Source organism: Coloeus monedula (genome assembly GCF_965178545.1).
Source record: "Coloeus monedula genome assembly, chromosome: 1".
In the NCBI taxonomy this organism is placed as follows: domain Eukaryota; kingdom Metazoa; phylum Chordata; class Aves; order Passeriformes; family Corvidae; genus Coloeus; species Coloeus monedula.
The window spans coordinates 53,176,853-53,199,391 of NC_138781.1; the positions used below are offsets into that span (position 1 = coordinate 53,176,853).

The 22,539-nt window shown below is 40.1% G+C and overlaps 1 protein-coding gene across 1 annotated transcript in view; it reads right to left on the reverse strand.

Annotated features, from left to right (window-relative positions):
- HECW1 (HECT, C2 and WW domain containing E3 ubiquitin protein ligase 1) overlaps positions 1–22,539 on the reverse strand; it is a gene marked incomplete at both ends in the record, with an annotated part of 181,265 nt that overhangs the window by 35,493 nt on the left and 123,233 nt on the right. The window contains 10 exons of the mRNA XM_082278039.1: positions 584–697; positions 2,107–2,227; positions 4,352–4,461; positions 5,448–5,531; positions 7,530–7,626; positions 7,810–7,915; positions 13,177–13,311; positions 13,912–14,097; positions 16,906–17,027; positions 19,593–19,723. Coding sequence (XP_082134165.1) covers positions 584–697; positions 2,107–2,227; positions 4,352–4,461; positions 5,448–5,531; positions 7,530–7,626; positions 7,810–7,915; positions 13,177–13,311; positions 13,912–14,097; positions 16,906–17,027; positions 19,593–19,723 — 1,206 coding nt within the window. The remainder of the gene's footprint in view (positions 1–583; positions 698–2,106; positions 2,228–4,351; positions 4,462–5,447; positions 5,532–7,529; positions 7,627–7,809; positions 7,916–13,176; positions 13,312–13,911; positions 14,098–16,905; positions 17,028–19,592; positions 19,724–22,539) is intronic.

Below are 22,539 nucleotides of genomic sequence, written 5' to 3' on the forward strand. Positions count from 1 at the left end.
GTGGTAGAAAGTTTCCTGAGAAAAGGCCTTCTCAAGAGACTTCTATTGCTTTCAGATTCCAACTGGATGAATTAAATTTTAAAGACTAAACAGCATTCATGTTTCTCACTTCAGGTGGAAACAAGAAACCCGCATATGGGTAACAAATGATCATTAGATGGCATGCAAAGCAAAAATTTTTAAAGCAAAACCAGATCCATTGTGAAGAGTTAGAGTAACAAAGTGGATAAAGGTCTGCTCTCTAATTATAGTTCTGAGACTGATTCAATGTGTAAACATTGGCCTGTATTTGAGTTTTCCCTTCCAGCCTGTCAAAATATCTATGGCAAACAAGATGACGTTAGATTTAACCACTCAAATTGTTACTTTGAGATGCCTAGATGGAAGGTGTTATAGGAAAATGAAGCATTATTGTTATTGTTATTTTTAACAAATGTTTGAGTTGATTCAGATGAATCACTTACTCAAAGGTAAAACAAAACCAAAGAAACATTACATAACAAGAGAGGCTCAGCCTTAGTCAACTTGGTGTTTTGCAACACAACAGCTACTTCGGAACCGAAAGCATTCTGTGGTTCCCTACCCTTCCTCGCCGACAAACGTGACGTAGAGTTTGTTCCGCTGGAGCTCCTTGCGTGAGTATGCCATTACCTGGTTGAAGGTGCCTTCCAGCAAGTGGTCACGCCGTATAATTAACCTGCAAAGGGTGGCAGAAATAAAGATCTGATTGTTGAGTCTTGTGTGAGCTTGTGAGGCTGAAGGTAAACAACAGCTGTAAAGAGAGACATTGGTTCTCAGAGAACTTAATAAAATGGCATCTGCCAGTGCATGTGCTACTTGACCGTTACGGGTTTTCAGGAGTTGTTCCGTCAGGCTTTCCTATGTGCCTGGAAGGTGAATTTCCTCACAATGTCATGATTAGGTTAAAAGTGCTGCTTTACTGCTAAGACTCTTTGCAACAAACCATACATACAAATTTCTGTGGTAGAGGGGGCTGTGAGCTTCCTGTGTATATGAAGTCACAGTTTTCTGGAATTGGCCCCAAACACTTCCTGGATTTAATCCAGTGCATGTCCATGGAAATACTGCTTCTGTAGTAGGGGAAGCAAAAGGAGTATCAGCCTCTGTTTATATAACACATCTCTCACTCCCTTACTAATCTCTCAAACAACTTAATGAATAGTACTTTTACACACCATCTGTGCAAGAAATCCTTCTTGTTCATATATTCATGGACATTTTAAGACAGACCTTCTAAAATATATTTCATGTCTGCCTTGGACCCATGTAGCAGGACACCAAAATGGGTAACCACCAGCTAGGATTCCTCAGCTCTGTAAGATTATTTTGTTGATGATATTTGCCTGGAATAAATTGCTTGGCTTCATACTTTGTTTTTCACAACAGATGTCCTTTGGTAGGAAGCCAACCTGAGGCATAAATTCAACCAGATGCCCAGGAAATACCTTACAAACACACGGCCCTTTGGCAAAGTTGGATAACTAAATGGAGCACAAGTAGGTACAGACTCAAAAGCCAACTAACAAGACATGTGGAAAGAAACTCCACAACCAAATGAGAGAGAACCCCACAATACATGAAGACTGGCACTGAAGAAATCTCTCCAGTTCAAATCCAGGAGGGCTACCAACACAAAGAACTATGGAAAGTTAAACCTGCATGTACAGACTAACTTCTGTAGGATCATGTTCTGGTCCTCAGTTACACTGATATGTAGATCCAAAGAATTTGGAGTCATCCCATCATTACAATGATACAGTTGCTGTTAATACCTGGTGGATGTTTGCTTTGAAGGAGAATTCTCCTACTGGCAAATTATAGGTAGGAATGTGAACATCCCTGTTAAATAGGTAGGAAATGGGAGTGTAAGAGAATATGAATCTTTAAGAAGTAAAACTTCCACACAAAAGCCTCTTGAAGGTCACTCTTTTGCAGGGTATATGAAGATCGTATCTTGCCCTGATGGTTATGTAAAAAATGCAATCTACAGGGTGTTTCACACTCCCTATCACTGTCTTTATGGATAATGAATGAAAAAAGACAAAGCTATTGACATGTTAGACTAATTGAGAGACTAATACTCACTTAATTTTCCCTGGACCTTGCCCATACCCTTTGGCTTCAAGTTTTCGATAGAAATTGCGCAGCTTGGCTTCAAAGTCCCTCCTGTATGGAGAAGGTGCTCTTGCGCTTGCTCGCTGCAGCCCTGGAGGGAAAATGAACAGCAATGCTAAGGTGTAAGGGCCTTGACATTCTTCCAAATCATGCAGCTTATGTTTCCAGACAGAACTGGTATACAGTGCACTCAGTGTTATTTTTGTTCTATCTGGCATCAATCGAGTTAAAGTTCCTGTAATTCAGTGATTGCAGTGAACTTCCAGGGACTGTATCCTCTTCACTAAAAGTACTGAAAAGCTCACCTTGTGTGTGCCCTTGTGTAGCCTCAGCCTTTAGCTGTGATTGACCTGAATGGAAACTGAAGGATCAGAAAGGCATGAGAAAGACTGACATGCATATCTGCCTCTCATGGTCAGTGGCATTTAAGTCTTCTTTCCCTTTTGCACTTTTATGAGATCTCTCTCCTCTGCATTGTATAGGAGATCTTACTTGGCAGGATTAAACCTCTAAACTCAGAGCAATGCTTCTCACTGGAGCCTGGCACCCCAGCCAAGCTGGGAGTCGGGTTTCCCCGGGTTAATCTGACTGTATATTAAACACTTCCAGCTATGAACACAAAACCCCTTTGTGGCATCAAAAAGGATTTCTGTCAGCAAGAAATACTACATTTCCCTATTATGATTCACACATAGAGCAGGTTTTTTAGCAATTTGGAACCTGTTTTGTTTTGAAGGCTGCATTCTCCAAGTAGCTGATTATTCTTTTTGTATAAACAAGTGCCATGCCATAAAGGGCCAAAGAATAGATTCATGAAATCCCATTTCCCTATCTCATTACAAAAGACAATAAAAACAAGCCCTTTCATGAGAAATCTGGCAGCAAGTGCTCCACAGGAAAGAAAAAGAACCCCACCACATTTAGTGGGAGCCCAAAGTATTATGGTTGCCATGAGGGAAGGACATTATTGTCTCTGCTGGTAAGAAAGGCATATTTACATGCAGTGCAAAGAGAATCCCTTACAATCCCCCTTCTTTCTTCTGTTGGCCTTTTATTTTCTCCCAGGACGAAAGAGAAGAGGTGCTCTCATGGGCTCTATAACCAGGACAGAAATCAGCAAAAAGACAGTGTGTTGCTGGAAACGAGTACTTGCCCTTCTTGTGTTTTCACAAGAACAGTCTCCTAAGTCACCTTTGTGCCAAATACTTGGAGTTTTGTCCTGTAGGAGAGACTTGCTTATGACCTGTCCTGACGTAGACGAAGGGAACTGTATTAACAGTGGTGTTAAACTTCATTAATGCAAATAGGACATTCTGACAAAACACTGTCCTCCTGTAGAAAAGGGTTTAGCATGTAACTTCTTCACATCAAAAACCTTTCTGTTTTCCACAGCCACATCCAAGATTTGAATTTCTCTTGTCCGTTAACTTTGTTTGAAATCAGATAATTTAAATGAATGTTCAAAAAGCGCAGCCACAAATGGATTTCTTCAGATCATATTTGTGTTGATTCTCTCAAAATGGCCACTGGACACAGCCACGCCGTGAGACGGTGGTGGGGGTTGTGTATCTTGGCAAAAGGGAGACATTAGCTCCTCAAATTTCTATAGCATAAACAGTAACTACAGAGATGCAGCACAGCTGGAAATAACCTTCTCAGACAGCATGTCTTTCTGGAAAATATGTTTCCTGTCAAACCTAAGTTAATGGACTCAACATGGGAGGTCAGGCTAGATAATGAAGATGATCCCCTCAGGTCTTAAAATAGATGTGCCTTGGGAAGAAGAGAAGTTTTTGGGACATTGAGTGGAGGAGACTGAACTTTACAGGAGTACTGGAAGTACTGCAATACACCCTTAATTTGGAAGGTGCTCTTTGCTGCTGTCACATAATATGAATGTGCTTCCAGGTCAGTGACTTAAGCTTGGAGTACACCATTCTCTTATCCTAATCCTTTCCAATGATATAAAAAGCAGGAAAATACCTTCTTCCATACGGGCAATTTCTGATCTGTGTTTCAGCTACTGCCAGCACTTCAACAGATACACAGCAGCACTGGAAACCGATCCAGCAAAAAAAGCACCTGGGATCAGTTTGGAGTGGGCACTGGAATTAGCAGGCTGACAGGTGATGCTGGCTCTGGATCTGTCCCTTTCCATTTATTAGGAGAAATACCACAAATGCATGATTTTGTCCTAATTTCCCCATCTCCTTACCTGGAGAGTTTTGGGGTGATGAACAGGGTGAGCAGCGAGGAGAAAAACTGTAACCCGGATGGAAGGCAGCCTGCAGTGGTATGTAGGACATAATATCCTCTTCAAAAAGGCTGCACGGAAAAAGTCATAGGGAGAAATTTAGTTCACATTCATCACATGAAGCAATGTAAATATGCAGTATGGTGCAGGTTCACTGTGTCAGATATTTGGGTGCGTCTCTGAACTCATGGATTCAAAAAATCCACACATTTCCCAAAGACAGCCTGGTCACTAGTAATGAAGAACAAAATGAGTTTTAATAGACGTTTCATGCTAACACGATGGCTCAGCCCTCTGATGGAGAGCAAAGATGTGAGTAAACAGGAACACTTTCAACATATCAGCAGAGAAGTAAAGATGCACACTCTGTCTCCCAGGCTGTTTTTCTCAGGTTATTTTCACGTAGTTCAGTGCTTTGACTGCTTGAATTAAAATGGTGGGAATAAGTTGTAAACTTCTTGCATTAGGCAGGGCTATTACAGCACACCAACTCTACCTGGGTAATGCAACATTTCCCATCTCAGACCAAGACAATAAAATAAGTCCTTATCTGTGTTGAGGAGAAGTAGGACCTAAAGACCAAGCTCCCTGCTTCCAGTAAAAACTGAGGCCTTATCTTCATTACCCAAAAAACGCTCACTGCACTGGACATGGAGGTTTCATGCATGTGTGGTAGCACTGCTGCAGTAAAACTATCGATTTCATGAGCAGCTACATTATTGTACTGAGAAAGACAAGCGATTTTTTCCTCTCTTCTTTTTTCTTTCTTTATAAAACAAGATTTTTTTTCCATTAAAAGGAAATGTTTTGACCTGATTCTTTCTTATCTGCTACTTGATGGTAACAGCCATACTGACCGAGCTGGCTGGATTTACTGCACTGATGGAGGCTGCCTTCCAGGAAGTACAAATTGACAGATGTACTCTGGCTGAATCATTTTGGATGGCTATCAGTATGACCTGATTTAACAAAATCTTTTCAATTATGCTGACAAGGAGCCAGATAGTTTCTCTAGTACTGTAAGTAATGACATTATGCTATTGATCAAATTGATTACCTCAGCAGAATTACTAAATCTGCATCACACGACAACTTCTCAAGCCCATGTGTACCCTCTGTCCGAATGTAATGGATCTTCTCCCTGAAACATAAGTGATATTATGGAGAAGAGAAGAAAAAAAAATACAAGACCAGTAAAAAAAACCCATTATCATGGCATGAACCATGCATAGAGTTGTTATTCTTCGGTATTTTCCCAGTTTCTGTTTATCTCCTTACAAAGATGGCAAACATCCTATATGCCTGATTCATTTTCTAATCTCCCTAACAAACTTGCAAAAAAAAAATTCTATCTCTATCACTCAGTTTACTGATCCAAAAAGAAAAGATTTTATTCCCTATTTTAAAAGACAGAATGATTCTTAGTCCTCCAGTTTCATGTGTACATGTCAGGTCACTGACCACAGAATTTTTGTATAAGTCTACAACTAAGATAGCACCTTTTGTTAACAGAATTTCCAATTAATATCGCTTCCTTTCCCTCTGTCAGTTCCATCTGGCAAATAACACTCTAATATATACTTGATATGAATTAATCACATAGAGGTTATATGGTGTAAATATGTGTTACATGTGTAAAATCATACATTTTATTAATAGGGACTGGAAAACATAGGATAGGATCCTATCAGGAGATTAGGTCATGGAAGATATACATCTACAACCCAGCCTATCAGTGTGTTTCTAAAGCATTGCGGTCTCCAAGTATTTTTATTCTAGTATTAAGTCAAAGTATTCTACCTCAAGTCAAGGATGTGCTTTAGAACCCTGCAATCAAGGTCCATAAAAGACAGACATTTGCATCCTAGGAGTTTGCTTAATACCTGCTGCATGAGCATTGGACAGTAGCTTGGCTCACTCCTGGCTCAAGGTATTATCAGCAATGACCTGGAGGCAAAAGGCTCAATATCCTGTTACAAATCTCGTTATGCACTGGCTAAGCTGTCTAGTCCCTATCACTGGTCAATTTTGTTCTCTGCTCAAAAGGAGATAAAAGCATTATCTGTTCTCTGGGAAATGAGAATTCAAGTTACAGTTGAGAAAAAAATATAGTCTGGAATAATTTGATGGTGAAGATAAAAAATTCTCAGTTACAGAAATGTACATCTTGAATACTGAGACTATTTTTCATTCTATCTCTCTCATTTTTATTTGCATGTATCAATTCCTCCAGAAGGGAAGTCTAATCCTTACATCCAAAGAATTCTTTGTCTGGCCCTCAGAGGTAAATGACGAGTCAGTAAGGCTACTGGCAGAAAGCACACTGCAGGAATTTGGAGGTCCTTTCCTCCTTCAGCAGTCCTGCAGCCACACCTTTGACTGCACAGTACAACCTAAACTCAGGCAAACTCTCAGCTGGTGCATATGGGCATTACTGACATTGATTAACACCAACTTTATGTCCTTGGCCAAAAACAATTAATTCAAACTTTGGAATTCAAATGAGTTTAAGTTGTACTGGTGATAGGTTCTGGTTTTTTTTTCTGTTTTTAAAAAATCTAATAGGAAAGGACTTAATAATAGGAAAAGGCTTAAGAAAAGGAAAGATACAATTTAACTACTTTGGAAACCACTACCTTTAAGTCAAGTGAGAAAGGTTAAAGACAAGAGTACAATCCACTTCATAATAATGCTCCTCTTTCTTTATAAAATCTAGGGTGACTATATCCAGACAGGGTTGTAAATCTAGCCACGAAGTAAAATCTGGTTCTGCTGGAGTTACTGGGGTTTTGCTGCTGACTTCCATCCAAACACTCTTTTAACTCTATCTTCTGAAAAGCAAAGTGATAATTGCAGGTGAAAATGGAGTTTCTGCTATTCAGTAATACTTAAAATAGAAATTAGACATGTCACCATTTGCCCATATTTATTTTGGTTCTTCTTACTTCTTGGATGTCTGTGGAAAATAACTATAGTAACCACATGGATCCTGGTGGCTTCCACCTGCTCTTTAAAATGGTGACAGTTCCATAGGGGGTCCAAGTTCATCTTTTGTACTGCAGTTACTGGAATCTGGTTTTCCCCACTACAAAAAGTGCTTCCTGGAAGTAGGGTTCAGCAGTCTGGAAAAAAGCAGTACCTGAGTGCGTGGTTTCTGGCCAAGCTGGGCTGACGCTCCTGCAGCATCTCAAAAATGTTGGGTTGGCGTAGGAATGCAACAATCTTGTCATTGTAAGCTGGAAAAGGTAAAAACAAACCAGAGGCTTTATTTGCCATGTCACCATGACTCTGCAGAGGCACACTGACTGCACTACCAGTGAGGCACAGGGCAACATGAAGCAGTGCATGCAGCTGATGAGAGGTCCTAAACCCCACCTTTGTGAGCACTGCTTTGAGAAGAAAAGAAAAACTTGGCTTACCCAGAGGTAATGCCTCGTGATGGTGCTGGTTTCGAATAGCTGTTACAAGACTATTGCCTGGTCTGGCCAACAGAGTAACTCCTCTGTTTCGAGAGACTTCAGAGGCCTACAACATCAGATAAAAGGAAAAGAATTATCAAAAGCGACCACCAGTAGCTCATTAGTCAGTTAAAAGATTTGTCATCTTTACTTCTGTAACCTTCGGAATGGTCCATGATGCTGACTGAAGGACAAAAAGCATGCAAGAAAATTACAGCTTTATACTTCAGTCAACTTAAAAAAGGCAAGTAATTCTGTGCTTCCAAATGAAGGTACACCATTACCCATAGCTATCACACCTCCTCAGTGCTGCAGTGAAGGCACCAGAATACAGAAGTAAACGCATGTATGTATTGAAGTGATGGACTTCTCTGGTTCAATGAAAATAAAATCTCTGTAGTATCACACAGCGTCTTGTTTTAGCATAACTGCATTACTTCAAGGTTTTTACAGCAATGTTTTTGAAAGGAGAAAAGACCCACAACACTGCTACACGTTCACTCAGTGTTGTTGAAGGGAAGTTTAATAGTGCAAATGACATGAGGAAGGTATATCCATGTAGATCACAGCACCGGAAAAGGCCGTATCACCCCAGAAGGCTGCCTAACTTGCATAACCAGAAACAGAATTCGAATTGTATACATTAAAAAGAAGAACATAATCCAAAGAGCTGATAAAGGGAGTAGTAAGAAGGAAATTTATCGCTGCCCCTTAACTGAGGCACTTAAAGAAAGTCACTGTTGTAAATACTCTCCCTAGTGAAGGGAATCATGGCAGGAAGGCAGATACCTTATAAGGTGGGAAAACATTTCAGTATGAGGATATTAAAAGCCGAACAATGAGATCTGGCAATGTTTATATTAAGGCATTACTTTGCTGGGTAACTTTTTGGGGACTTGTGCAAGTTGAGGGGAACCCATCTGTCTCTCATGTTTTCCTCCATAATATGGCCACACTGAGGCCAAGAGAGGAAACACAGAATGGTTTGGGTTGGAAGGAATCTTAAAGATCATCTAGTTGCAACACCCCTGCTACAGGCAGACCTTCTCTGCTAGACCAGGTTGCTCAGGGCCCCCTCCAACCTGGTCTTAAAACCCTTCCATGGATAGAGCATCCACAGCTTCTCTAGGCAATCTGTTCCAGTGCTCCACCACCCTTACAGTAAAGAATTTTGTCCTAGTATCTGATCTCAGCTTACCCTCTTTCAGTTTAAAGGCACTCCCCCTTGTCGTGTCACTACAGTGTGAGGACAGTGTGTATCAGGACAAGATGCATTAGGAATTTCAACTGCCACTCTACTGGGCTAAAAACTGCTCCTTTCTCACTGCACAAATTACAGCATATGGCAACTGCTTCAGGAAGAAATCACCCCTACTCCAATATTTTAAATGCTTAGCTCTGTATCCAAGCAAACGGTGCCAACCCATTTTCAGTGGTACGGCCAAATGCCAGATCTTCCAACTGGCTATACACAAAAACTGGGAAGCTAAATGTGACTGGCAAGCTGCCTTTTGGAACCTGTAAAGCTTAAAATGTTTATATGTAACAAGATACCAGGCAATGCATTTGATACGTGTCAACACACAGGTTAAACAATGAAAAATCTTAACTATTCTAATCAAACACAATGTAATTTAAAACAATTTAAAACAATTTCATGCTGTGAAAGTGCATGGTGAATGTTTCACTCCATCATTCAGTTACAATTTCACTTGCACCCATCTTCTGCCTTTGTCTCCTCCTCACACCCTTGCAGGCCAACTCACAATGAAAGTTTAGCTCAGGTTTAGGCAGCTTTTCCCCTGTGACCTGGGCATCCACCCCAGCAAGCACTATGTGGCCTTTATGGCATTCACTCCATGCTATGGCTCAGGGAGGATGCTTAGGTGCAAGAGGTGCCTATGATCCATTGCCACAGTGGGCACAAGGGCCTTGTGGGAGCAGCCGTTTCTTGGGCTGTCTGTGGGCGGCACAGCCAGGATCACACACTGGCCTGTGACCAGCTGTACTAGTTGAGGATGTGTGGGAGGGTGCTAAGGCTCAGCTTCTTCACTTCTAGGGAGCCCTGGAATTCAGGTGAGGTCCTCAGGTGAATTCCTCAGGTCCTTGCAGAACAGACTTGCAAAGGAATGTGGATGGTGGGTGAACCTGTTTTTAAGGGTGACGGCTGACTCATCCTTGACAAAGACAAATCCTATGCCCTTGTTGCTACACTTGGATTTACTGACCAGAAGACAAAGGGAGAAAGGGAGGAGTAACAGAGGAGTTAAATATACATCTCCCATAAAAATTAGCACTAGGTGGTATTTGCTCATCAGTTGGAAACTGGAAGGTACTTCTGCCCTGCCTGGGCCTGGATCCTCCTCTCACTCATGTCACCATTTCTTTTGGTTAGCTTCCTAGTGCCTGGAGATATTTCTCCTGAAGCAAGAATTCTGGAAGGAAATGTGTCTAGTGCCTCTGAAAAGAAACCTTCACTCCCTTCTTTCCACCATCCCAGTTCTGGTTTAACAGCTAAAGTCATCTAGATGGTAAGAATCCAGTTCTGTACACACCTCAATAAAATAAACTGTTGATGTACTCCATCACCATCCCTAGGCATTGCCAATGCTGTGTTTGGTCTTTGCACATTTACACCTCTAAACAATTTTTCTCTGGCAACACAAAAGGAAAATTCCCAGCTGTCTAATTAACTTTCATTTTGCTAACAATTCTCATTCCACTCTTTTAGCTAATAGAGTACAATTGATTACTCCAATTCAGTGTTCAGTCACAATCATCTTGTCTACTTTGACTTCCTAATTGAATAATTTAATTTTGATTAGCACATTATTCTCTAATAAAAAATAAAGAGTGAACCCTCTAATGATTTAGCGACCTGGTTCATGTAGTGCAGAGCAATCTGACAGATTTATGTCAGGGTTTAACAGCTTCAAAATTGATACTGGGATGTTGCAACCAGAGTGGAGAGTCCAAACTACTGGAAGAGCCTTTCAGGATACCTTTTCCTGGGTTTTGTATCACTGCTGGATTTCAGAGGCTCATTTGAATCCTGCTGCTTGCTTATTGTGGTTTGGACTGGTAAGGAGATTTAGATACTGCCATATTCTAGTACCTTCTCTGCTCTTCTTGCCTCTCCATTGTGGATGTTTGCTTCCTTCCTCTTGCAGTCTTTAAAATCTATACCCTGTAATCATGTATGTTGATTTTCACTGCAGATGGGAGGTGCCTTAGAGGGAATGGAAAGCGCTTATGAGCTGTTCTGTTTACAGCAGTGGCAGAAGGAAATGAATCACTTAGTGACCTATACTTTCGTTACTGATGGCCACTATAGCTACCTGAACATTTCTTCCAAAAATCAGGTAACCAAGCAACAACCCCCCTTTTCCTGTAAAAGACTGATAACTCTTAAAGAAGTGCTTACTAAAGAATTTGTAGCAATTTTGTCAAATTTATATATAATACCACTTAGTATCAGTAGTCTACACAGAACAATGGAAGTTTTTGCAGAGGTCCTTTATTTCATTACCCTGGCTCTTTTCTATGCCCTCTCTGGCAACCACAACTTCACTATTCTGACGTCCTTCAGGCTCCTTTGACATATGTACATTACATTGAAAACTGGTGGGTTGTCCTTTGTGGTCCTTCATACTGTCCTGGCGACAGCGTCCAGAGGCCACACCATCTGCTCAGCAAAGAAACCAGCAAGACTGCAGACAGCTGACACATGGCCAGGACGAAGTCCCACATGTGAGCCTACAGACATGATTTATAGGCCAAAGAACGTCCAAATGTGCTGGGAGGAAATGACATGGAACACGAGGCTCTTAATAAGCGGCCTGAGCTGCAAAGGGTTGAATATTTTCCTTGTAAATGAGGGACTTTTAGGCATCAATCCAAAGTCCTTGGAAATCAATGGGAGTCCTTCCAGTGGAGCAGCAGACACTTCCAAATGGGAAGCTACTTGACTACAACAAAGAAGCTTGACTATGAAAAGGGTGTAGAAGCACTGTGGGACCTGTGCCACCAAGACTGAGAGGTGACTATTTTATTGGCTGATCATGCCAAAATACAAGTGGCCTCAAAGAACAGTTTATGCTTTCCCCAGAGAATCACTACTCAAAAGTATTCAATACTTTTGACTCCCTACCCTGTACTTGTTTTTTTGATTTATTGCATACTGCTCCTTGCCAGCCTTGCCAGTGCTTGCAAAACCAAGCGTGTTTTTTGGGCTAGGTCATCTGAATTGCTCAGTGGTTTTTCTGTCCCTGACACGGTGAATTTGTAAGCAAGCCTCAGGCAAGCATGGGCCCAAGCATGAATCATGGTGCAGGTGGCTATCACAGGCATGCCAGTAATTAAATCACAGCAGCAACACTAAACTGATGGCTGCTGGCAGAGGGAAGTTGCTAAGCTGGTGGGAAGATATGATTGGAACAGATCCACTGATACATTTCTATCTTCAGAAAATAGGGTGCTGTATTCACCTAAGACGGAGAAAACATGCCCAAGATACTCATGCCTGGTCTGCCTTTGGTCCTGAAGAAACTGACCTCACACCCTGGGCTCCTGAGCCCAACCCCATGTGGCAGTGAGAGGTATTCAGACTGGTCCTGCTGCAATAAATTTTGAGGCTAATTTCACAAGCATTTCTCTGGATATTTTTGTGAAAGAGAAAGATCCTTTTGCCATAGTTCATCTCTGGTTCTATTCAGCAACAATCTTCACAAGTCTTTTAACTGTATGGATTTGCTATAGGAAGGATCTGATTGCTGGTACTTTTTCCTACTTAAATCCACAATACAAACACAGTATTCATGCTTCTTTCAATCCTGTCCACGGCCCTCAGTGATAAAAATCATCCCCATGATACATAGGAAAGATATTTAATGTGACTGAAAGCTAGGAAAGCAAACCTCAACATACATTACTGCACTGCTTCTAGGGAGTCTATCTTTTCAGAGCACAGTGTCACAGCCGGGAATGAAGAAACATATGAGGTATCAGGCTGAGGTATCAGGCTATAAAAAAAATTAATGAATGACTTGAGTAAAGCAAGACCAGGATGTCAAATATGGATTCTTCTTTTGAAATCTATTTTGTCATCACCTCACTTCAGTAATGCTTTACTTGCTCATTAATTTATTCTGAAAACCATCAAAATACAAACCAGCAAACCTTTCAGAAAGACAAAAAAATCCCTTATTGTCTTTGGAAGATAAATATTCACAAGGCAGTCTGTTTCAATGCTTTTCAAATATAAGGAGTTCTTATAATTCTAGAGAAGAATGCTGTCAAAAGCTCCTGAGTTGATAGGAGCATAGTTACCTCTCCAGCGCTGTAGCTACGAAGTCGCTGCAGATGTTGCCGGTGAGTCAGGTGATTTGGGAGACGCCCATTCTGCAGCGGGATCCTGGGATCTATGAAGGTGGTAGCACGGCTGTTGTGGTCAACGAAGAAAGACTGAAACACAAAGGAACAATGGTGTCTTTTAATAAGAAGACTGCCAACATTGTGATGATATTGTGGGAAAACAGCAGGAAAACCACTGGCAATTTTATGGCAGAAATACCTTGGCTAAGTACAGTCCATGGAAGGTACTTGCAAATGACAGGACTGGCCTACTTGAAGCTAGAATAGCTCTTGGAAAACACCTGAAGCTGTGTAGGCCAAGATCATGTGCAATGGCCATGATGTAAACAAGACAGGAGAGAATACTATTATTGGGAAATGATGCTTTAACCTGGTGGTTCCAAAAGTCAGGCAGCAAAGTTCATTCAAGGTACAGACACTGAGTCAAATTTTGCAGTCACAACAGACAAACTCTGGCTCAAACTTTGCTGTCAGTCCAATGCTGCCTTGGCTTTGGCACAATATTCTACAGAAAGCCAGAAATGCTTTGAAATTTTGAAGCTTTTTTCCCCGCTTCTAAAATAACTCTGCTTGCTGCTTGCGTTGTTTAAACCAAACCTTCACTGACTTTGAGTCAAGATGAAAGGAACTTTTAATAATCACGTAGCCTCATGTGCTAAAACAAGTGATTACTTTAGTTGGCACTCTTACCTTGCCCTGCTGGTCAGTTTTTATCTCCCAGCCACGAGGAAGCTCCAGTCGGGTATCAGCAAACATGTTGATAAAATTTACCAGGTCTCTGTTGTGCTGATACCGCTCAAAATTACGAGCATCTCTACGAATCTTCAGAATCATATGCTTCAAGCAGGTACTGTTAGTGAAGACTCGATAGGCACTCTATGAGATGGGTAACAGAAGTGAAGAAAACCAGTTCTGATGTCAAAACATATTTGGTTATTTCATGGGACATATGCCCAAAGAACTGAAACAAGTCCTGTTAGAATCAAGAAACACTTCCATCTCATTGTTTTGATTTGAATAACTACTTTACATGCACATGAAGAATTAAGAAATACAATCTGGAAAGTGAAACATCCCACACATTATCTGCAGTTAGTTTGTGCAAGAACTGCCTTTCTAATGCACTTCAAAAAGATGGTCAGCTGAAACATCACCCTCTCAAGGTGCATGAAGTTGTGCCCCTTTCATTGCTTTTATTGGTCAACAGAAACCTGGGCAGTGTCAGAGAGATGCAAAGACAGCTGTGAACACATATTTATGCTATAACTGAAATCAAGATGCATGTGATAGGAGCCATGAACTTAAGAGGACCCCAATGCAGATGTCTCCATGTGAGCTTGATACTTTTTTTATGGTGACTATACAGCCACAGGACAGAAACAGACACTTCTCATTGTCTATTTTTGGAAGATGTGAATTGTTTCCTGGAACTGAGTATTTGTTTCTGCGATGACTACAAAGCCTGTCAGATGGAGACATTTCCACGAGTTAAATGAATTCCACCCCTCAGGCAGCAAGTTGTATCTCACAATGGGCATTAAATACACCTCTTAGGGGAATGTGGCCTGATGCAGTTCAAGGGAGTGAACTGATCTGATTGCAGAATAGGGGCCCACTGAACTGTATTTGTTGTTACCATGTGTTCAATGATAGAGCACCACAAAATAATACTTGAGCTGACAACACAAAGGCCCATCCACAGGCTAGTCTTGGAATCTTTCACTTCAGGGAACAAACTCCTCAAGACAGAGTAGGAAATTTCACAAAAATCTCCTGAGCCTTTCACTAGAGAGAAAATGAGTGCCTTGGTTTGCTGGTCAGCCCAAAGTATTGAGTCACTCATTAGAGTAATAAAGGATCACTGGAGGACTCCTGTCTCCAGTGAAGTGAGTTCGATTGTGCAGACCTGGAATATGTCCAGAGAATCTGACCCAACAGCTTTGAATTCTCAATTTCTGTGTACGTTTAGTGCATTTTAACCACTATAATGCAATAAAACATCTACAGGTATTATCTTTATTATGTAAGGATTTATTGTGGTGGCACCCCTGAGAACACTCCCTGTGGCACAGGGTCCCTAATTATGGCAAGGGTTGCTAAATGTTATGAAATCACAGAGATATGATCTCTGCCCTGAAGATATGACCTGCTTATAACCCGGAAAAGCTCTGTGGTCACAGATATTTAAGATCCCAGCCTACTACATAACAAAAGTTGTATTTTGATCTAATGTATGATCAATGACTGTCTTGAATATCTCTAAGCTGCATTAGGCAAACAAGGAGTGTAATGTAGTTTTATCTTTTTATGGAAATAAAGTAACTGAAAAATTAGAGCTTTTCCCTTTTAATTCTAACTGCTGGATAGTATTTTCCAATTCCAACTTCACTGGCATAATTAATAGCTTGAAATTTTAACAGGGGCTTGTATTGTAAAATATTACACTCGTGTTAAGGTAAAAGTTACGTGGGCCATATTCCTGTACAAGTGGTATCTGTATGACAATTTGACAGATATTTCAACAGATTATTCTGGTTCTCACATTAGAGACAAGTTTTTAAGATAAAACTGAAGGCCTCTTTTTCCTTTTTTTTAATTTCAGTGAGTAATAAAATTGGGATTTAGTCTCTTGTGAGTTGTTCTTTACACAACTATGGAATCAGTTGCTCATTTTTCCAACAACTACGCTGGTCAAAAATTATATTGCTCCCAGCTATAAATCATGATATATCACCCTGCCAATGGAAGAAATTATCTGCACTCCATAACCTAGTTCAGGGAATGTCAGATGAGTTAATACATCCCTTCCTCGGCAGGATCTCATGGGTGATAATCTCTGGCAGATGCTTGGAGATGGACGGCTGGCTTCAATCCATGAAGTGCCACAGCCAAAACCTGATGTCTGCAGTTAGCTAAAAGGCTGTGCTGGGGCAACTCTCAAACTGTTTTACTTTCTTTTCCTTTGGTAAAGAAAGGTCATTGCTACCCCGAAATGGATGACTTTCCAAATATTCAGAAGCCATGTGTAGATGCCTTGTTGAACTACATTCCAGATATGGCAAACTAGGACTGCATCTCCTTGTGGGACTTCCCATCTGCTTTGTCCTGATACTACAGTTTTTCCACTCCACACCAGGTTTGCATTAATATGTGTGGTTTTACTGCACTAATGGAAAAAAAAGTTACTTGAATTTTGAAAATTTGTTTTGATTTGTGTTTTTCCAAAATAGCTACAGTAAAACTCAAGTTAGTATTTCTTTCACTCAGCTATGCCTGCCCCCTTTTTGGGAATGCAAATTGCAAGAGTTAATTTTTTTCCCTCTATTTCCCTGAGACTTGGTGGTATCTGAGTAAGATTTCTCAGGATGTTGGATCAAAAGGGAACAACTTCACTCCCTGCAGCAACAGACAGTAGAATTGACCAAGCTGAAACCAAGGGTTCCTGCTTCTTCTGGGAGGATAACATTAATGAGCTCCTCTGTACCATGGAATCTCTTATGTGAGGCAGAATCCCAGCAAGAGCCTCCTTGGAGCAGCCCAGCTGTAGTGTCCCCAGCCTGGTCTGTTGCTCAGAAAGGACAACTGAGCCCCAAGGCACACAATTCAGATTCACTGTGCATTCTCCCTGAAGCTCTGGGACTCAAAATTTTCAGTAGTGCGAGAGAGCAAATCATAATTACTCACATAGTTTGCATGCAGCACAGTGAAGAACTCAGGATTGGTGATGAACTTCACAGCTGGAGACTGCAGCAACAAGGTGATTTTTTGAGAATTCACAGGAGAAAGGGAACCTTCCCTCCTAATCTCTGGACAAAAAAACAACCCACAGAATCTTATTAATGTAGTGGCAAGCACAGACTATTATTTAACCATTCAGAAACAGCTGCAAAAGTGATAATATAAAAAAGTCACCACCTGCCCAATGCACCTACCTTGGCATTCCCAAGACAAGCCTGCTGGCAAACTGACGGATGTCCTTATGGTTAGTGGTGCAGTATTTACCATAGCAGGGCATGAGCTGGATGGTTTCCTGAACTGTAGCTTATGAAACTCTTTGTCAAGTCTGCTGCTGTCCCTAAATATGTGACCACAGCACATTACCAGCTGATGGTTTGGTTCAGTCACCCACGTCCATTCTGGTTCGCCCCACTGCTGATTTTAGAGAAATCCAATCTCCCGATCCAGCATTGCCCTGTATTTTACTTGCATTGTTTTTGACAAGTCTGAGGTTTTCGGGACTTGTATGGTAAAGAAAACAAAACCAGACACAATTGGATTATTTTTAATCTGTATCACTTAATGAAGCACAGGAGCAGAACTGAGCATTGAGAATGTAACTCTGTAGAGGTAGAAACTCCTGATATTCTATAGCTACCAGAAAATTCTTCCTATCATGGAATTATGGCTTGGATGTTCTGGCACTTTCAAATAAAGCCAAATTTTATTTGCAATCCATGAAAATTGGATGCAGACATCATCAAGAGAATAAATGCAGTTTCCCATTTTTTTCTCATCAATTAAAACTTCTTTTTTCTTCCTGCTGCACACATCATATTATTTTGTCCATTTAAAACTGCAGACTGGATCAATTGCTGGAGTTAAATTGATTTATACTGGCTCAGAACCTGGATTAATGTGCCTAAATTGTATTCCTTCTGACATTTTTCATTTAAATTAAAAGACAAATAACAAATTTATAATATTGCAGCTTTTTCTTTCCCTGATGTGTTTACACCATCACTGACCTTCTAATCCTTGGCATTTAATACAATATTATGTTTTCTTCTAAAAGAAAAGCAATTATCTGTAGCAAAAACCATTTCCTAATAACTTATGATAACATTTATCACACTCATTAGCTCCTCGGGTTTAAAACAAAGGAGTGCATGTTAAATAACAAACTGAACTAAATACTTAGTGTTGGCAACTCCTACTAAATTACTATTTTATTATGTTGTCTAAGATACTAAACGATTATACATATTACAAGTAATGGCTACATTACCTATAAATACTAATAATACAATGTGTACCTCATTTCCACTTCTCTAGCACAGAGAACTGAGATCTCCTTATATGATACACTGTAGGTAAAAGTCTCCCTTTAATTGCAATACAAAAGATGGCTAGGAAACTTTGAGCATCAAATGTTAAACATCCTTGGCCAAAATTGATTTTCAAGCTAAAAACACCTAATGGATCAGGAAAACAAACAAAACTGAATATTTTTCTAAACTTGTTAAAAAAAGGTTAATATTTCTCTCTGTAACTTTTCCTATTAACCTTGGAAAACTAAGAAAATTCAAGCAGATATTGTGTTGGTTCTTTCCCATTACCAATGCTGTTTACAGAGGGACAGCAAAAGGATAGCAAGAAGTTGGATTTACTCATGGTAGACAATACAGAACACAAAGGTGGAGGTAAGAGTGATCCAAAGGAGGAGAACCGGTTAATCATTTTGCTGGTGCTAACAAAGAAGGGAGTTATTTTTGCATGGCCTCAAGGTGCATAGTGGGCACTAGACTGATTGCTGATACTTCTACCTGAAACAAACACTTAAGACTATGGTTTCCCAAATGTTTTGAGAAAATACGAGTGTGACTACCACCAAAAAGAGTAGAAGAGACCCCTGCCATCCCATCCTGCCTTGGGTACACATTTTCCTCTTCTGCTTTGTAGTGACACTCATTCTTGTCTCCTCATCTAACAAGCCAGATGTAAGATCCAGTCTGGCTGTAAATTACAAGGACAAGAAGCCAGGCTATTTTTCAGGCAGGTCAGTTCTCCACTCTGGTATGGGGTCCTGTCACATAAATTAGTGGTGAGCAAAAAGACAGCTGTGCCTTCTTTGGTCACAGCCCACACTTAGGTCAGCTCACAGCTATCGCAAAACTGCAGCTTTACAAAACACAAGTATTTCATACATGATGCCAGGGCCACAGCAGGTGCAATCACATGGGCAGTTGTGGCAGTGCAGAAGCCAGGCCTGGAGAGAATAAAGTGCAAATGCTCCGAGCTAAAAACCACACAGCAACAAAAATAACACAGCACCAGTTTTGCAACCACGTAGGTGAACAGTATTCACCCTAGTAGTTGCAAAATGCCTTTCCCATTTTAATTTCAAATGGCCCTTTACTAAGGTAAAAATGCTTCGTCTGTCTTAGTACTTGTTAAAAAAGGACTGGTACTGTTCTATCAAGTACCTGTAGCTTCACATCTAAAAACTGTATCTTCAGGTCTAATTATCTTTTTATTTTTTAATTAAGTTTTGCAACCTGGTATAGTAAAATTCCAGTCTCCCCTGGAAATGCAGATTTCCCCAGAACTGAATGGCACTGAACATACCACTCAGAAGCTTTGTTTCCCCATACCTGGGCTTGGCTGGGAAGGCTCTGCCTCAGAGTCACTTCCTCCTCCAGTGGGAACTCTCTCCACCCTGTTGTTTACCACAGCATCATCTTCAGTCCTCTCTGTTGCAATGGTTCGCTGGATGTTTTGGTACCTAGATACATTCATAGGAAGGAAAAACAAGCTTTAGTTAACAGAGGAGCTTTCTGTTGCTTTCTGCCTTAAGAATCAGCACTGTTTCTGAATGATTCCAATATTTCTATCTTCAGTGTACAACAGAGTAAGAGCAGAGATGAGGAACAAAGAGTCTGGAGTGTTCTGAATTCACACAACAGAAATCAAATTCTCCTTAACTTGTTCACTTATAGTGACAGATGAATCGGTGAACATGTTTTCTCTGGTTCTACTGGCAAACGATGAATATGTCTTATATGTATTATAAATGAATTTTATACAGAAAGAAAGAAAAGAAAAAGAAAGCATAAGGAGAAAGAAAGAACAGAAAGAGAAACAAAAGCAAAGCTAGAAAACAGACTCTCTTAATTATTTTAATTATTTTTTTTCCATCCCAGTATTTTCAATCCTTATTTCTTCATAGCATTTCCATGCGTATTTGAAACAGGATGGCTTTATTGCCTTTTAATCTCATCCAGCATTGTTTGTCTTTAATTTTTCTGATTTACACTCTTTTCTTTCCTCAGTTCAAGCTCCAACTTACAAATTTTGCTTACTTTCTATTTGTTAATGCATACTATATGCTAAATTAGAAGTTAGTAATGAGTTAGTTCCTCAAAGTGACACAGGATCATTAAAGAGAACAGTTAGGGTTTGGCTTTTTGATGTCTCAAAACACATCATCTCCACTAGCTCACTGCAACCTAATCTTAGGCAAAATGGCTGCAGATAATTAAGAAAAATAATTAAAGTTTTAATAGATTTATGCTAAACTTTCACAAAGTTATGTGTCCCCCTCCAATACTCAAAGTCATTTGAAGCTACATTTAGTGTATATTTTGATAGTTTAAGAAAACATCCATCTTTACACGGAAATTCTGATGGCAGGTTTTGCAACAGCATGCATTTACTGCAGTTTTAAACCCTCTGTTTTAGACCTACATTTTACAGCTTTATTCACTTGTCAGCAGGCAACTGAATGAATTTTCCATTCCAGTATTGGAGCAGTTTTACAACACCCACATGCAATAGAAAGGAAAAAAAAACCCAATCACAACCCCCCCCAAGTTCATATAATCAAGGGATATAAGCACACATACAGAAAAACCCTGCACCTTCAATTTAATTAGATGGTAGAAAATCCCCACTGGCAAACCTCAAAGAGCAACACCACCTGTATGCCAACAAAAGGCTACGCATTTCTTCTGCGTCTCAATACTATAAATTCACCTTATATCAATACCAAAAAATGCCAAAGTAATTGGAGAAAACATTGAAAGTGAAAAAGTTATGGGAATGCCTCTGCAAATTTCAGTCTCCTTTCAAAGTGATTTGTCAAAGAAATGGAGGTTAAGACATACCATGCTGTGGTTGACCTAACTATGATGGTTATAATTTCTTACGTTATTATCTTTCAAACTAGTGCATAGACAAATTTAGACATACCTATGCTGCAAAGTATCCTTTCAACAGAGCTTGAACAACAAGGGCTGTTATCTGCTTGGCCAACAAGTAAGCAAGCCAGGTAGTGTTGCAGAAAATGAGCAAGCACCTTTAAAATTAAAGTATGGATGGCTCTTTGGTGTTTGCCCAACACTTGGATTCCAGTTTAGCATTCCCTGTATCCTCGAGTGGCTCGTACAGCTAAAAGGAAGCCACAGAAGGAAAGCAGGACTAGGTTTAATCACAGCTATGGGGTTTTTTTCAAGCTGAATTTCCAAAGCTTTGTGGTTTTGGCTGGGCTGGAAATACCAAGGTTCCTTGTAATATTTTGGTCTTTCCATTCCCTTCCACAAATTAAATCAGGAAGAAAAAAAAAAAAAAGTAAATTTGTTTAAAAAGAAAAGTCACCAAGCTTTTTCAAACTGTGGAGTGATGTTGAGTTCAAATTTTGTTTGAGGTTAGAGCAAAAGTTCAGGCTGCTGCTAATTCTATCAGCAAGGCCTGTGTTTGCTGTTGCCTCACCTAAAATGATTCTCAGGTGTGTTTGCTGAAAAACGTTTCAAATCATGAAGTTTGAAACAGAAGAGTATTTCTAAAATGAGTGCTTAAAACAAAGACCAGTGCTCCACAGTGTTGATAATAACTAATGAAAAGTAGCTTTCCTGACATTCCTGAAATGTGGAGACATGAAATATCTGAAATTAGACTTAGGACTACAATCATTTTTAAAAATATAACAGCCAGGTTAAAACTACAGGAATTACCTGCCACTGGGCAAATGCTCAGGAGATTCTATATGAATCCCCTTTACTAGGACTGTAGGAAATGTTCCAAACTTGGTAACAATAGGAGACCTTTGTATTCAACTTCTTGAATGAACAGAGCTCCTTGGAAAAGAGTAGAAAATCACCAGCTTTTTTCCTTAGTCCCAAGAAGCCATGACATTTCATGTTTAATAAACTGCAAAGTCTCCAATGGAACTCGCACATGTAGAGATCTGCCACTGCTGAAAACTCTCCATACTTCTCCCTTTGTAATTGGATACATGAATACTAAAAATTGAGGGATTAAAAGAATATCAATCTTATCAACTCTCAATTCCCAACCCAAACCAGTGATAATCAAGTCATAACCAAGACAGACAGGCAGCCTATATGAAAACATTGAATAATATGAGGGAAGGAGGTCACAAAGACAATGCCTACCCTTCAGTTTCTGCTGCGATAGCTAGTTTAATGGTTAACTTGCATTAACTAACAGAATGGTAACTCACTCTTATAAGAACTTATTCCTTTCATGGCTGTGCTGAATTTACATGAGTTCAACCTCCAAAAAAATGGAAGAAAAAACACA